The 15,426-nt window shown below is 40.9% G+C and overlaps 1 protein-coding gene across 3 annotated transcripts in view; it reads right to left on the bottom strand.

Moving 5' to 3' along the window:
- Positions 1-15,426, bottom strand: part of LOC121415034 (rho guanine nucleotide exchange factor 28-like) — a 65,776-nt gene that overhangs the window by 22,014 nt on the left and 28,336 nt on the right. For all 3 annotated transcript variants that reach the window (XM_041608094.1, XM_041608092.1, XM_041608093.1), the window contains exons 3-4: positions 10,021-10,058; positions 305-455 (exon numbers count right to left, since the gene is read on the bottom strand). In XM_041608094.1, the coding sequence (XP_041464028.1) occupies positions 305-455; positions 10,021-10,058 (189 nt within the window). The remainder of the gene's footprint in view (positions 1-304; positions 456-10,020; positions 10,059-15,426) is intronic.

Raw genomic sequence — 15,426 nt, 5'->3', positions numbered from 1 at the left:
GCTCAGAAGGAGACAAGATGCAACATAAAATATAATCAGGAAGATCTGAAAATTTGTGTACAAAACAAATGGAGAGTTGTCCACAAAATCAGCCATTATGAAGCATGTTTGCCAATTTGAGGATGCACATAGAAAGTACAACAAGAGTTTTCAAACTCCCATAACTTGCTTACTTCATAACAGATTTTTATGAAACTTTTTTTAAATTGTTCCTCTCATTTTACTCTTTCCAATAAGATTGCTTCTCTTCTTGGGTTTTGGTTTCCTTTATGTGGGCCTTGATGATTGAGCATTAGAGACTTACCTGGTATGATGCCGATATAAGACTTGAAAGCACTACGCTTGGCAGAGGTCACATGACGTCGATTTAGACCTTCAAAGACGAGGAATACCTCAGCATCCTCATCAGGAGGGTGAGTACCTGGTCCAAAACTGATCTTGATCTGGCCCCCTCCCTTTAATGGAAGAAAGTTAAACAGTATCATAGTTTAGAAAGAAAGAATTGACACTATTAATATATTCAAATGAAATGAGTTTATTACATAATTTCAAACAGAATATGAAAATACTTACCTGATTTTCTTATTTACGAGATAACTCATACATCTACTTGATTTGCTAGTTCAGCCCTCTGGACTGCCATACCCGAATAGAACTCCCAAGGATTTAAAAAGCGCGAGCGCGCCCTCTCCCGTTCAGGCTTACTACCCATGATCACCGCGCAATTAGCGTCCATCTTCCTCACCTTTCGCAAGCCCATACGTTGAAACATGTTGCTACGCAAGGCGGAGGGTCGGTGGGAGGGTATCAAGTAGATGTATGAGTTATCTCGTAAATAAGAAATTCAGGTAAGTATTTTCATAATTTACTTCAATAACTCCATACATCTACTTGATTTGCTAGACCAGCACGGACTCAAACCGTAGGGAGGCATGTTTTCAATTGTAAGCCTAAGAAAATTTAAAAGAAAAAACAAAAACGAAATTTAGGGAGAGGGGGAAAAAGCCGCAGCTGCTTTAAGCGCCGAAGCAGCAAATCTCGCCTCGCTGGACGGAATGTCCTTCAAGTAGAAAGAAGTGAAGGAGTTAGTTGAGCGCCAAAAGGCGGCCCTCAAAAATGTCCTCGAGAGGAATGCCCTGTATACTCAGGAATACTAAGTATCATGGGCCCTCGGCCTAGTGTCAGGAGAACAACATCACCTGCTGACTAGAGCGTAAGAATTGAAATTTGTTGAAAATTTCAACAAGAATCGTGATCGGAAAACTGAAGCTTTTAAGGCTCAGTAAGTGATCAATCGACCAATCTGAGAAGGCGAGATATCTCAGAACCCCTACCGAAATTTAAGCGTGCCGCTTGCTAGTAACTAGCATGCGACTAGCAGGGTACTCACTCGCTTAATAAGCGAGTGCATGCTAGCGAACAGTCCCTGCTCGCTAAAAGATCGCTTAACTATTACTCTGCACGCATATCACACGCTTATTAAGCTAACCGCATGCTAGTTACTAGCATGCCGCAAGCTTGCGCAAGCTAGTCGCACGCTTCCCGCAAGCTTGGAAATTTCTGTAGGGGAAGCCTCCGCGTGGGAGAAAGCGCCCAGAATTCGATATCTGTCTCAAATGCGTGAGGGCAGAAATCTGCAGAATTCTGATAGAGAGCTGTGGTAAAAAGTTACTAGCGGTCCGAAGGGGACCAGGAACGACGGAGAGTAGGGATTTAGGAAGAAAACCACTCGTAAGGCAGACAAGGGTCGAGAAAGCGACTGAGTGCCATCCTGTTAATAAGGAATGCCGCGGACATGTTGCCTATGTAGAATAGAGCAGTCTGGTCAAAACAGCTCAACCGGGCGTGTCAGGGATACAGCGCGGTACACATCACGACAAAAGTGTGTTAGACCGAGTGATCGAGAGAGAACTCAGGATCCCCTTTCTCCCATACTGATTGAAGCACCCATCTGAGGGTGCAGTGCCCGCGGTGGAAGAGGTGGCTTGGCTCAAGCCACCATCGCCGAGAGAGCCCGTGAGGCTAGGCTGCGATGGCTGTCCGCTGGGCGGGGGAATCCCTAGCAGCAGCAAGTGTACGCCAGAGGGAGCTGGCGAAAAAAAATCTGTCACGATATTACGTGTAAACGACCATCAAGAGATGCTCTAAACGAACAGACATCGCCAGATATGATACCTCAACCGTTACATTCCCAACGGAATCGAATGAGGTAGCAACGGCCCTGTCCTATCAAGTTAGGGACGGAAACTGGCTAAGAGTGTCGAAGTCCTCGCTTGAAGAAACAAGCGAAGGAGACTTGAGGAAGTAATCACAAAATTTCCATCAGTCTGCGGTGAGAACCAGTTGTTTATGAAAACAGTCACAAGGCCTGTTTCTCAGGTGATCGTAAGAGCGAGCACCGCCGGCGCCGGTTGCGGCAGCGTGGAGCAGTCCGATATCGGTAAGATAAGGAGCTCCAAAAAGCTGCGGGGGGGCGGCAAAAATGACGCCCTAAGCAGCGGGGGATGAGAATCTAAATTTCTAAAAGAAGAACTCCAGTGAAGTAAATCACTTACATGGAGAGGCTCATCCACAGTCGGCCCGAGAGAAGGCGGGTCGTAGTGATCGTGGTTAGGAAGGCATAAGCATACATCCATCCACTGTTACATCATCCTCGGTCGTGCGGTGACCCTGGCCACATGCCTTGCATGGAAGGAGGATGAAAGCAGCATGCGGGGCGACTCGAGTGTGCCGTGAAAAAATTTCTAAGAAAGAAGCCGATTCGACTAACGGGCACGGTAAAGACATCCACCGTAGACCACTCCGCACAAGGAGGGAGCGGCGGAGACGCCCGCAAGATTGACCCACATAGAGGGCAGTCTATAAGATAGACAGTTAGAGCTCGACCGATGGTCTGGCGGTGTACAGTTTGGTGTGAACTCGCCGACCCGGTACGGTGGGTGTGCCCAGAAAGTAGGCATAGAATGCCGACAGAGAATCCTGGGGCTTTAAACAAGTTTGAACGCACGTACATAGCCAACAATCTCATGAGATGTACGGCGGTTACTTTCCTCCGAGATGATGTTTACCCAACCCGGGAAAGACTCGGGGAACAGCTGTGAATGTCAACAGGAGGGATATCTAGCATATGAAAAGCTGATTCCTTCCACGTATTCGGTGCGGGTGCTGCCGGCGGTGTCCGGGGGGACGACCGGTGATGGCAGCTCGGGCAGGGTTCGTACGAGCCGCCCGAATACGAGACAAATAGGTTAACATAACCATAATGCACCGGGTGGTGAAGGCATAGCGATTATTAAGCACAGGAGAACTTTTAATCGCCGTGACATTCAGATCCGATATACATACTCATAAGCTCGGAGAGCTATGAGATAGTGAGACATACCGCTGAGCGGTGATGGTGCTCATATCAGAGTCGCCCTCTCTTCAGCGGCGATCGCTGGAGAACGGGTGTCTGTACTAGCCCTGACTCTGGCGTTGCAAGGGTAGGAGCTAAGTAAGACAGGGCACCCTTACTTTCGAATAGAAAGTGAGGTTCAGGCCAGAAAAGCGACGGTCCCGTCGCCTGGGCGGACGGTCCGCGGACGTGATAGGTTGTCCTCTCAAAGCAGCCAAACATTCTCACGAGAGAAGTGCGGCATGCGGTATGTAAGAGATTCATACCTCCAATCTACGGGCCCGCTTAGGGGGAAGAATGGAGAGAGTTACCGCTGAAGGAGTCGTCGCCGTATGTGAGCTTGACGTAGAGGGCGAATTCGGGAGTACCTGCATAATAATCGCCCCCCCCCCTGCCTCTGCCTTCTCGCTAGCCTCGAGAGGCTTGAAAATTTCGAGACGGCGGCGCCGGAGCCTGGCGCTTCCGGGCAGCAGCAGAGCGGGGGTGGGTTTACACCCACGGAGCTGGCGGCTTCCTCGTCGTAGGAGCCGCCTCGTCTAGAGCGACCCCGTCACTCTCCGAGACCCCCAATTCGGCCGATTGAGCTCGGAGCGCCTGAAGAGGCGGGGCGAGAAAATATGGACTCCCTTGCTTCATCAATACCCCCGCTCGGAGGGTAGATGTGAGGTAGATACTTGTCAAGCAGCGCCTGAGCGCTTACTGAAAAGTCGACCGCGGGATAGGGGTTGTCCTCGTAAAGGGAGTCTCGCTCTATGGACTGAACCGGGGGGTTGTCCAGTAAGCGCCGGGGTGGCCCCGCGTGTCGGCTGGGACACGTGCTCTGAGATCGACGAAAATGCTGGAAAGCACACGCGATCTTGGGGCACCCGGTTAGTCGGTGCACTGGCTGGCGATTTAACAGAATCGCTCGAGGATTTCCCGGGTGTCTGGTGGTTATTGCCCACTTGTCTCGCTTGATGCTCAGGGGCATCAGCGGGGTGAGTAGACGTCGAGGGTGGGGTGAACCCGCACTACTCGAAAGCAGAATGTAGCAGCATGAATAGCTGTAACATCTGACCACCGACACAAGGGTCTGAAGGAGGGACGCCCATGGCAACAGGGCTGGCCGACCTCACCTTCGACCTCTTCTTCTTCGCGGCCTCCGCCGGTGTGGCCGGGGCAGAAGAAGGCACAAGAGGCACGGGTGATTTCTTACGATTTGCCGCCCCTGGCAGGGCGGCCGTCAACAACGAAACTTCACCCGAATCTGACGGGGTCAGATTGTGGTCACAGTCTGATGTGTGACGCCTCTCGCGGTAGCAGAATGTAGCAGCATGAATAGCTGTAACATCTGACCACCGACACAAGGGTCTGAAGGAGGAACGCCCATGGCAGCAGGGCTGGCCAACCTCTCCTTCGACCTCTTCTTCTTCTTCTCTTTCTGCGGGCTCCGCCGGCGTGGCCGGGGCAGAAGAAGGCATGAGAGGCACGGGTGATTTCTTACGATTTGCCGCCCTGCCAGGGGCGGCCGCCGACAATGAAACTTCACCCGAATCTGACGGGGTCAGATTGTGGTCACAGCCCGATGTGTGACGCCTCTCGCGGTAGCAGAATATAGCAGCATAACATGTATGACTGTAACATCTGGCCACCGATAAGAGGGTCTGAAGGAGGAATGCCCATGGCAACAGGGCTGGCCGACCTCTCCTTCGACCTCTTCTTCTTCTTCTTATTTTGCGGGCTCCGCCGGCGTGGCCGGAGCAGAAGAAGGCACAAGAGGCACGGGTGATCTCTTACGATTTGCCGCCCCTGGCAGGGCGGCCGCCAACAACGAAACTTCACCCGAATCTGACGGGGTCAGATTGTGGTCACGATCAGATTGTGGTTACAGTCTGTGTGACGCCTCTCGCGGTCAGGGGCTGGGCGATCTCTCCCGATGCTGTCAACGGAGGACGACTTATACGGCAGAGATCCTGACCTGTGCCGGGGGGAGAGAACCGCACTCTCCCTCCGGACTTCTGGTGACCCGGTAGCCGGTGGGTCGCATAGCCCTATGGGTGCTGCGGCGGCAGGACCTAGTTTAGGCTTGGAAGCCTTGGCTACCACTTTTTCCTTTGTCCGAGACCGTGGCACCACAGTCTCGGCCTTCCTTCTCTTAGCATCCGACCGCAAATTCGGAATGCTGATCGACGCACCCTCATACTCACCGCCGCTGGGCGCTCACCGCGGCGTCCCTCCTGCTCGCCTGGAGGCGGCCGACTTCTGTAACTTGCAATCGGGACGGTCCCCGTGGAGGGCACCAGGTCCTCTGGGGCTGTGTTAGTCCCATTCAAAGATACCTCTCTCTACCCTGAAAAAGGAAAAACAAGAATTTTTCTTTTTCTTTTTTTTTTTTTTTTACAAAGATCTCGCTTAGATTAAAAGTGGAGACCGGAGTGGTCTTTCCCTCCTCCTAAAAGGAGTTTGTTTGAGCAAACAGAACAAAACAAGAGGGGAGGGGTAGGGAGGAAGAAGAACCTAAGAATAGTTTAGGTATCTGCCTGTAAGAAAATAAAAAGGAGGTCGGAGACTTTGAAAAAAGAAACTCCTACAAGGTTCCCCTACTATATTCTCTTTTTTGTGCCCGAAGGAAAAATTCGAAACAAAAATTCAAAAATGAATGCAAGTTCAGAAGAGAACGAAGTTTCCACCTGCGAAGAAACACAAAAACAAGCATTTCAGAGCAGGAAGAAAAGGGATTGAGAGACAAAAAATTCCAGATAAGAGAAATTTTACGATAATTTCCAAGAGGAAAAAAAAGTAACCTCCTGTGGAAAGGTAAAGAAATTCAGAACAGGAGGAAGGAGGAACGTCTCTAGTAACGATTCCAAGAGGAAGAACGACACAGTAAATCCTCAAAGGGAATCGTAGAGCCCGCCTGTCGAAATAAAAAAATATATAAGACTAGGAGGGAAGAGGGAATTGAACGAAGAAAACAATTCCGGGACAGGTCAAAAAAAATTTCTAACAGGAAGGAGACCCCACCTGTAAAGAACAAAAATTTTTTTTTTTTTTTTTTTTTTTTTTTTAGGGGGGATTGAATAACCGAACAATCATCAGGTATAATTGCGTAAGCCGAATTAAACAATCCCCGAAGCGTCTGTGAATAAAATATTAATCAAGAATTTTATTCAGAACAGAAAGGAAAAGGAATTGAGCTTTAGGATGCGCCTGTGAATAAAATATCAATCAAGAAATTTATTCAGAACAGAAGGAAAAGGAATTGAGCTTTAAGATCCGCCTGTGAATAAAATATCAATCAAGAAATTTATTCAGAACAAAAGGAAAAAGGAATTGAGCTTTAAGATCCGCCTGTGAATAAAATATCAATTAAGAAATTTATTCAGAACAGAAAGGAAAGAGAATTGAAGAATTAATCAATCAATAATCAATCGAAAATCTTAATAAATCAATTCCAGAAAGCAAGGAAGGAACAGAGTTGAAGATCCCAACCTGCAAAAAGAAATAACAATAACACCCTCGACAACAAAGTGTAGAGGCTGTCTAGAATTTAATTCAAAAACGGCACCAAAAGCCACCACGCTTTGAACGTGAAGAACAATAACCATGACAGGTGGTGAAGGCTTGCTGCCACGTAGGCAGGCCAAGCCCGGTGCCTCGCGAACGCGCTAGCGATGCGGCGCGACGAGAACTCAAACGTTAGAAAAACAATTTAAGTGTCAACAAAAACACGTCTAAAAAGTCACGCCAAGTGTAAATTCTGAACACAATCTTACACACAAATGGAAAGATTGAAATTAAAAGGGAGAATGCACCACAGATAAGCGAAAATAATATACCAAAGCTCAAAAAGATTTGAGCTCTTAGGAGACTTATCTGAGCACGTCTTGACAGGTGGCTTGCCGAAAGCAAAAGAGGAAGATGGACGCTAATTGCGCGGTGATCATGGGTAGTAAGCCTGAACGGGAGAGGGCGCGCTCGCGCTTTTTAAATCCTTGGGAGTTCTATTCGGGTATGGCAGTCCAGAGGGCTGAACTAGCAAATCAAGTAGATGTATGGAGTTATTGAAGTAAATCAACCATTATTATCTTAAGTTTTTAAGAATTCTTATTGCATTTCCATTTATTAGAATGTACATGTAGGATTAAATAATAATAATAATAATAATGGTGGCTACTTATATAGCGCACAGGTCCACCTTTCGGTGCTCATGGCGCTTTAAAAAGGCACTGCTATTATTATTACCCCGGCTAAGCTAGGCAACCGATTAAGGCGCACACAGCTTTTTGAGGAAGTACTTCCTGCCGGTACCCATTTACATCACCTGGGTCGAGTGCAGCACACAGTGGATAAATTTCTTGCTGAAGGAAATTACGCCATGGCTGGGATTTGAACCCACGACCCTCTGTTTCAAAGTCCAGAGACTAATCCACTGGGCCACAACGCTCCACTGTCTTGCACATGGGGATAGGTGCCAAGGCTTAGTATTGAATCTTGGATTTTCACGAGTCTAGTCAGGCACCAAGATATGAAGACCACTCAGCCACAGCACCTTCACATTGTTTGCATCCAGTTGCAAAATCACTATACTATGAGATTTTTTTATTATTTTACTGTATCTTATCGATAATTCCAAAGTTAAATTCACATTTCACCATTAATCTAACATAATGAGTGAGTAAGCCCAGTTGCTATCTCATGCTATGAGCATCTAATTCCAGCAGTTACCATCAATCATGAGCCTAGAATCTCTATACCATGCAACATATATTAAACAAGATATATATAGCCCCATAAATATCAAAGATGCATCAGTTCATACTTCCTTGACAACCATATTCAATTATTATCACATTTTGTGATTTACTACACATAATATGTGAAATCTTGTCATACAAATTTAATAACAATCTCTTCTGCTGAGTTTTGAAAAGTAAATAATACATGAACCTACTTGTCAACAGGTCTATCCATCATATCTTTTCTCATAAATGACATCTCAATAGAGGGGGCTTAACATTATGAAACTAAAACATTCTTCCTTTTTTCTTTATCTTCTTTTATTTCTCTCTCTCTCTTTCTCTCGATCTCTCTTTCTCATACTTATAACACATATTATTTGATTTTGAATACAATATGCTACCTTTTAGAAAATTTTGCATCATTTTAACATTTGCAGAACTATACAAGTATAGTAAAGAGTTAACAGTTCAGAAACATTCTACAAGAACAATGCATATCCAAAAAGATAATTTTTGACAACCTCACTCCCCACGCATGCTGAACCATCGTAACTTGAGTTAGACATGAATTACAGACACATTACAAATTTATCAAAAATCCTACCGTAATTAGATTTGATTTTATACATCTTTTTTATTTTCTTCTATTTCTTATCATTGATTTCATCCATTCAGGATATTTTTCATCTTATAGAACTTTGCTTTCAAGGAGGAAATCTTAATCTATATCTTCAGCCAAAATGCATTCAAAGATCAAAAGTTCATATAAACAAACAAGTTCACTGTGTGTATTTGGTCTTTGTCATCTTGTCTCTCAACAAACTCTAAGCAAAATTTGAAACACTCAATCTTTATCACAAAGAGTACAAACTGTACAAGATGTAAACATAAAATGTACAGGAAATTGACAGAGAGAGAGCAAGAGTCAATGTTTGAAAAGTTTGGAGAATTTAGTGTTCTGAAACTAGACACCCTTTGTTCTATATTTATTGATTCTATTCCTTTGTCTCATTGAGGGTGCACTAAAACTTACATCACGCAATAATAGAGATTAACAAATTTGGAGAAATATTGTATGATAACAATTTCAAAATATGATTAGAAAAGTTTCAAATCAACTTTTTATAAATCACACTTTCGTTTCGGTTGTAGGGGACACATGCAAACATGCATATCAATTTGTCAGTGGTCCTCAGAACCGTCATATCACACGACAGTGCAAACCCATTTCAGAGAAAAAACAGCTTCAAAGCTTGCTATAATTTTCACACGTTATTCCCCAGCCTTACAACATTTGCAATCTGAGAAAAAAAAAGGTTGGAAAGGCCAAGACAATTGCTTGAGAATGGTATCTTTATTATTACACAAACCAAGACTCAGAGAAAATATCGCAAAAGAGCTACATGCTTGTATATTTCAGTCGCAGTGGTTTAGATTTCCCCTGTAAAAAAAGGCCATAGAGGATATGACATCCCTGACTGCGATTTCAATGTGCATAAGGTAAAGCGTATTGCTCTTTCACGAACAAAGTCAATGCAACCGCGTATTTGCATATTAAATGTACAAAGTTGTTGTTTGCTTTGCAACAGTAAATGTTTCCAACGGGATCTGTGCATTTTATTAAAAATTTGTAAGGCATCACAATGAAAATCCCAACATATCTCAAAAACTAAAATGAATTGCTGCCTAGAAATTTAATTATGTTTAAAATAGGACTTGTACTTTCATTTTCTGCAAAAAAATCTAAAAATAACTATTTTAAAACAAAATTGACTGATAAAACAATTCGGATGAACATCAACAAATTTAAGAACAAAACAGATCAGAATTGAATATTCTAAACAGATATGAGCAGATGACACGAAAGTGATAATACTTAAGTGAGACTAAAGTGATAATACTTACATAGATAGGAGATTCAGTTGGGAAGAAGGACATGTCTCCTGTGGAATAATGATAAAAATAAACCATGTCAAAGTCAATCTGAATGGAAAAATTTATACATAATATTCATTTTTATCCATTTTTATCATGTATTTCAAGAATGTGAATAACATGAAAGAGGCATCATTCAAAACAAGATCAGGGGGGTGTTTCATCAATATTTTCGTCAGACAAGTTGTCAGATCTGACAAGTTTCCTGGATTCTGATTGGTTGAGATGAGAAGCACTGTTACTATAGTAACTGTCGGATAAAACAGGGGAGCGTTTCATCAACATATTTTGTCCGACAAGTTGTCAGATCTGACAACTTTCCCTGATTCTGATTGGCTGACAGTTACTGTTGCTATGGTAATTGTCGGATAAAACAAGACTTGTCGGATAAAATCCTTTCATGAAATGCTCCCCAGGACTTGTCAGATAAAATGTCCGACAAGTCCTTTCATGAAACGCTCCCCAGATTGTAGTCATGAAGCCTGAAATGCCTTATAAAATTTTCTCACAAAGATATAGCCTGATTATATTGTAAGTAGGGCCTATATAATCGCTAGAGTTAGACAAAAAATAATTGGCCTGTGACAAGAGGAAAAGGGCTGATGATAGTAGGCCTATGGGGTTATTGAAAGTCAAGAGTTAGTTAAAGTTGTGAGAAACAGGCACTACTGTCTAAATGCAGGCACATTACATTTTGATTTTTATTATATGAAAGATAAATGAAATCATTTTTTATCTATTCATAAGGAAACTTAAATGATAAAAAATCATCAAAACAAATAGTGTCCAGTTCTTAGTATTCTTACAATGTATATTTTATGTTTCATAAATAACCAACAATATGTACAGTACAGTTCATTCATAATTCATCTGTAAGTCAAAGAAATAAGGCATGATTAATAACGTAGAATGATAATTTATATTGAGAAAAAAAAGATTCATAACAGTAGGAAAATTTAACTGCCAACTAAAAATAATTCAAGCCAGCAAATGATATCATTCTAAAGAAGTCTATAACTGCATTCTGACAAAAATAAATACTCTGTCAAAGTGTGAACTCCATGAAACAATGCTTAAAACATTGTGTGGCCTTCACAAAGAATGTATAAATTCTTTCATTATCTCAAAGCATATATTTGATCTCTTCTTTTGTCATTAAACACTCAAGGTCTTTTTATGCATAAAAGCCTATATTGGAATTTACAGGCTCAATAGAAATAGAAGATACAGATCAAGAGAACGAGCACGTGAGCAAGAACAACACTACAGTACTACATACCTAGTCCATGTATGTAGTCTTACACTGCTTGCCATTTCATAATGTATCAATGAAGAATTCAAGTAATGTACAATCAGTATGAAGTGATTTTCATGAGTAAAAAATATTTGTTTTCCTAAAAATCTTATTTATTGTCAGGGGGGGTTATTTCATAAGGGAATGAAGGGAAAATACAACCGCCAGAACAGACGAGCTTTCATAATTACTCCACCACAAGATGGCGCAATTTACAAAATTACAGCAGTAGCAGCATTAAAATAAGTCAATAACCGAGATTCAGAAATCCTATTCAACAGTTCAGACAGAATACCATGCACAATGAATTATGAAATATATCTTACAGAATGGTGAAATGAGATAAAATCTTAGTACAAAATCACTTTTACATTATAGATTGGAGAGACAGAGACATACAGCTGTTAAAAAAAATAATTGTCATGGGAAAACTAAATATTTTTAATTCTATCTAGGGAAATATTGACCTTTTAAATCCATCCTCATTTTCTAAAGCCAATTCATATTATTTCAAATTCCCAATAATAAAATTACAAATTAAGTAAAAACATAAAGAGATAAAAATGAACTGAAAAGAGGGCTTGCTGGATGCCTTTTGGTCCTAGCTTGCTCACATGCACAGTGAATGGATTCTACACTCCCTGTGTAATAGTTTTCATCAATGAGCATGCATACTCCTCAAATTGATAAAAATAAATAATAATAATGGTTAATCAAGAAAATGTTATAATTTCCATTCTAACATTAAATGAAATATATGGGAGTCATTTTCTACCATGCATGGGGAAGATGAGCCCAGTTTGAAAGTCCTTGTACAAATCTACCACTTTGTAATAATAGTTCCCCCTGTCAATAAAGCTAATCATTCATTTGTTGAGAATTGAACAAAAGACCATCTGATTACAAGCCAAGTGTCAGAACTACTACAAAACACTTCAAATTTAAGAGACTTGTAGGTGTGGTGTACTGAAATTTGTGGAAGCAGTCTCTAGATGACATACAATCTGATAAAGATATTTGAACAAGCTATTTAGCTAGTCACAGGGTGAACATGCGGGGTTCCCCCCAAAAAAAAAAAAAAAAAAAAAAACACATACATATATCTATATACATTACATATATATATTACAAATAAAGCTCAATCTATCACATCATCTCTCCATCATGTTGATTTTTTTGGTCATTTTTAGTCATTAGAAATTTCCATCTTGAAGTGAATATGAAAGCTCTTCATACCAAAAGGCAGATACTTGAAATCATTTAACCACCTGGGATCTGTTTATATTTGATGACCAACTGATTTTAGTTACTGGTAGGCCTATTAATGTGTAGCTATATATATTTATATTATATATATATACATGCATTCCTTACAGCTATAAGTACTACATTTGCAACAATAATAGTAGTGATTATAGTGATCGTCAAAAAAATAAATATATCAATAACAAAAAATAATTATAATCACAACAATGATTCATTCAAAAGAAAAAGAACAAAAGAAACATATTAAAGAAGGTTTGAAGGAATATTATCAAAGAAAGAATAAGTTATGAATGTTAAAACAATTTGATTATGTGACATCACATGTGAGCCCCTCCTTAACAAAGCCCATGATATAAACTTTTTAAATGTCTTTTTTTTTTAGAAAAATCAAAGTTTTACTTATACGTACCATATATTATGAAAAGTATAATATCTTACACAATTTCATGAGAAAAATACTTTAAGTCATCAAGAAATTGCAAGAATATTAGTGTCGTGACAGGAGAGGACAAATTTTGTTTTTGTTTTTCAAGAGATATATTCTTGACCATATTGAGACGATTGTTGAAGTTTGGGAGCTACTTCTTTGATTTCAAGGGCTACTTTTTTTCCTCAACAAGCAATTATGCTGTAAAAGCATCTCTCATTCTGTAGTATACATGTCAGGTACAAAATGAAACATTCTTCAATGTGTTTGTGGCAGATCTCTGGGCAACTTTAGAAAAGATGTCCGCCCCCAAAACACTCTGTTTTGCAAAATTTAGGGGTGATTCTGTGTATCATATGGGCAAAATTGCCTATCACCCTCATGTAATGTCACATTTATGGAACATTTTCTCATACTATATTTAAATCTTTAAAAAAAATCACCACGTATTCTCAAAAAGATTTCTGTTTAATCTTATATTTCTCATTAATTTTCCCGCTTTTTCAAAACCAACTGAGCATCATGGTGAACTTCCCTTTAAATGTAATGAAATTCCAAGGTATTACAGAGTGTGTGATAATTCTGACTTCATTCTCATCTATGTCCTTAAACTAGTTTAAGTAGAAACCAGGTTTAATGTGTAATGGGGATGCCTGAGGTGGTCTTAGAAGTGATTGTAAGTGGTCTCCCAAACCAGTTTGGAAAACCACTTCACGATGTGGTTTTCAAGATCACTTTGCAAAGTTAAACTGGTGAAAGCATTGGAGAAAACGTAACCGATCTTCTGGAAGCGATCTTTACTCCAAGGAATGGGAGTGTTTGTACGTTGGGCATGCTACTCATTACACACTGTATGTAGAATGCCATAAGCTGCCATTTAAAATTTCACGCAAAATATGTGACTCTCCCGAGACCGTTCCCATAGCAACAAGACCACTTCATGTAAAGGTGATTTTGGATTAAGCCTGAGTCGAATCGATTTTAAAATCGGTGTTCGATCGATGTCATCGAACACCGGTGCAGATTTTGCAAAATCGGTGCATCGAAAAAAAAAAATACGTCGGCCGGCCGATTCGTTTGGTTTACACAATCAATCATCAAAATATATTAGTAATGTCCAACTTTACTACTACTTACTTGATTTCTATTGCCCCCAAAATGAAACCGAATGAGTAATTATGATGCTATTCACCATTAATTTGAAGTTTATTTCGATCATAGTTCGAGTCTTACTCGTCTGCTCGTGCCGAGATAATTTATGCACGATGAATTCATGAATGGAAGTCATGGCCATCGATCGTGCATGCGCAGTACTGTTCTTTAATCAAACCAGAAAATGGCCGGAAATTGACGCGATCAACGTAAAATAAATCTTGCTTTCATGAACAATATTAAAATCATGACCATAGAACATTATTTAATCGTAATATTTAACAATAATTTGCATATGATAATCATTAATATGAATTTAGAGCTTGATGTGAAACGTTTGTATTTCGTTTCAATTTTCAATGGCGGACATCTCATGACGATCGACTTGACTTGAGTCGAGCTAGTGCACTTGTCTAAAAAAAATAATCATCACGTCAGGATTGATTCTCGAACATTGTCTACATGCAAAAACTCTGTTCAAGTTCGTAATATCACCATATAATAACATTTAACATGACAAAACAGAGAAAATTGCGTTTGATATTTTTTCCCATCAATTTGAAGCTAGTTTGTGCCCATTTTTGGGCTCTGATTTCATGAATGGGAAAATATGTCATACGTCATCAAACACGCATGCGCATTGTGCTTATTTTCTCGGAGCTTGGAGGAGACGTCCAGAGATGGAATAACAATAGAAATAATCCCAGTATTATTTCTTCCATATGAACATAACATACTTTGCTGACATCGTCAATATTCTTAGTATGACCATAAAATCTTGTTAAATCGTAATAATTTAGATGAATTTAGGGCTCGATTCGAAACATTCGTATTTATTTTGATCGCATGCTCATAATTGCGTCTAAAAAACTGGATTGTCATTATCAGGATTAATTCTCGAACATCGTCATAACTCATATTCCACAATCTTTCCTCACAATCGTTATATCAGCATTGAATAGCAATTCAAATGACCATCCAGAGAAAATTACGTATTTATTCCCATAAATTTATTTGGAGCTCATTTTGGATCCAACTACACAATCTCAGGCAAGTTACAGCGCTCTCCGTTGATTGCACTTGTTTGCTGGCACTGACGCCAAGCACGCCTGTCGTTTCGGGAGAGTGAGTGTACGGAGCTGCGGACGGGGCTGGTGAATGGACTGCGAATGCTAGTCGACCGAAAATCATTCGGATCGACTCTGCGTGATTCATGTCTTTATTATTGTTTCATTTT

This window comes from Lytechinus variegatus, chromosome 5 (genome assembly GCF_018143015.1).
Source record: "Lytechinus variegatus isolate NC3 chromosome 5, Lvar_3.0, whole genome shotgun sequence".
Taxonomy (NCBI): Eukaryota; Metazoa; Echinodermata; class Echinoidea; order Temnopleuroida; family Toxopneustidae; genus Lytechinus; species Lytechinus variegatus.
Note: the sequence above shows the minus strand (reverse complement) of the source record. Positions and strands in the feature narration are given on the sequence as shown.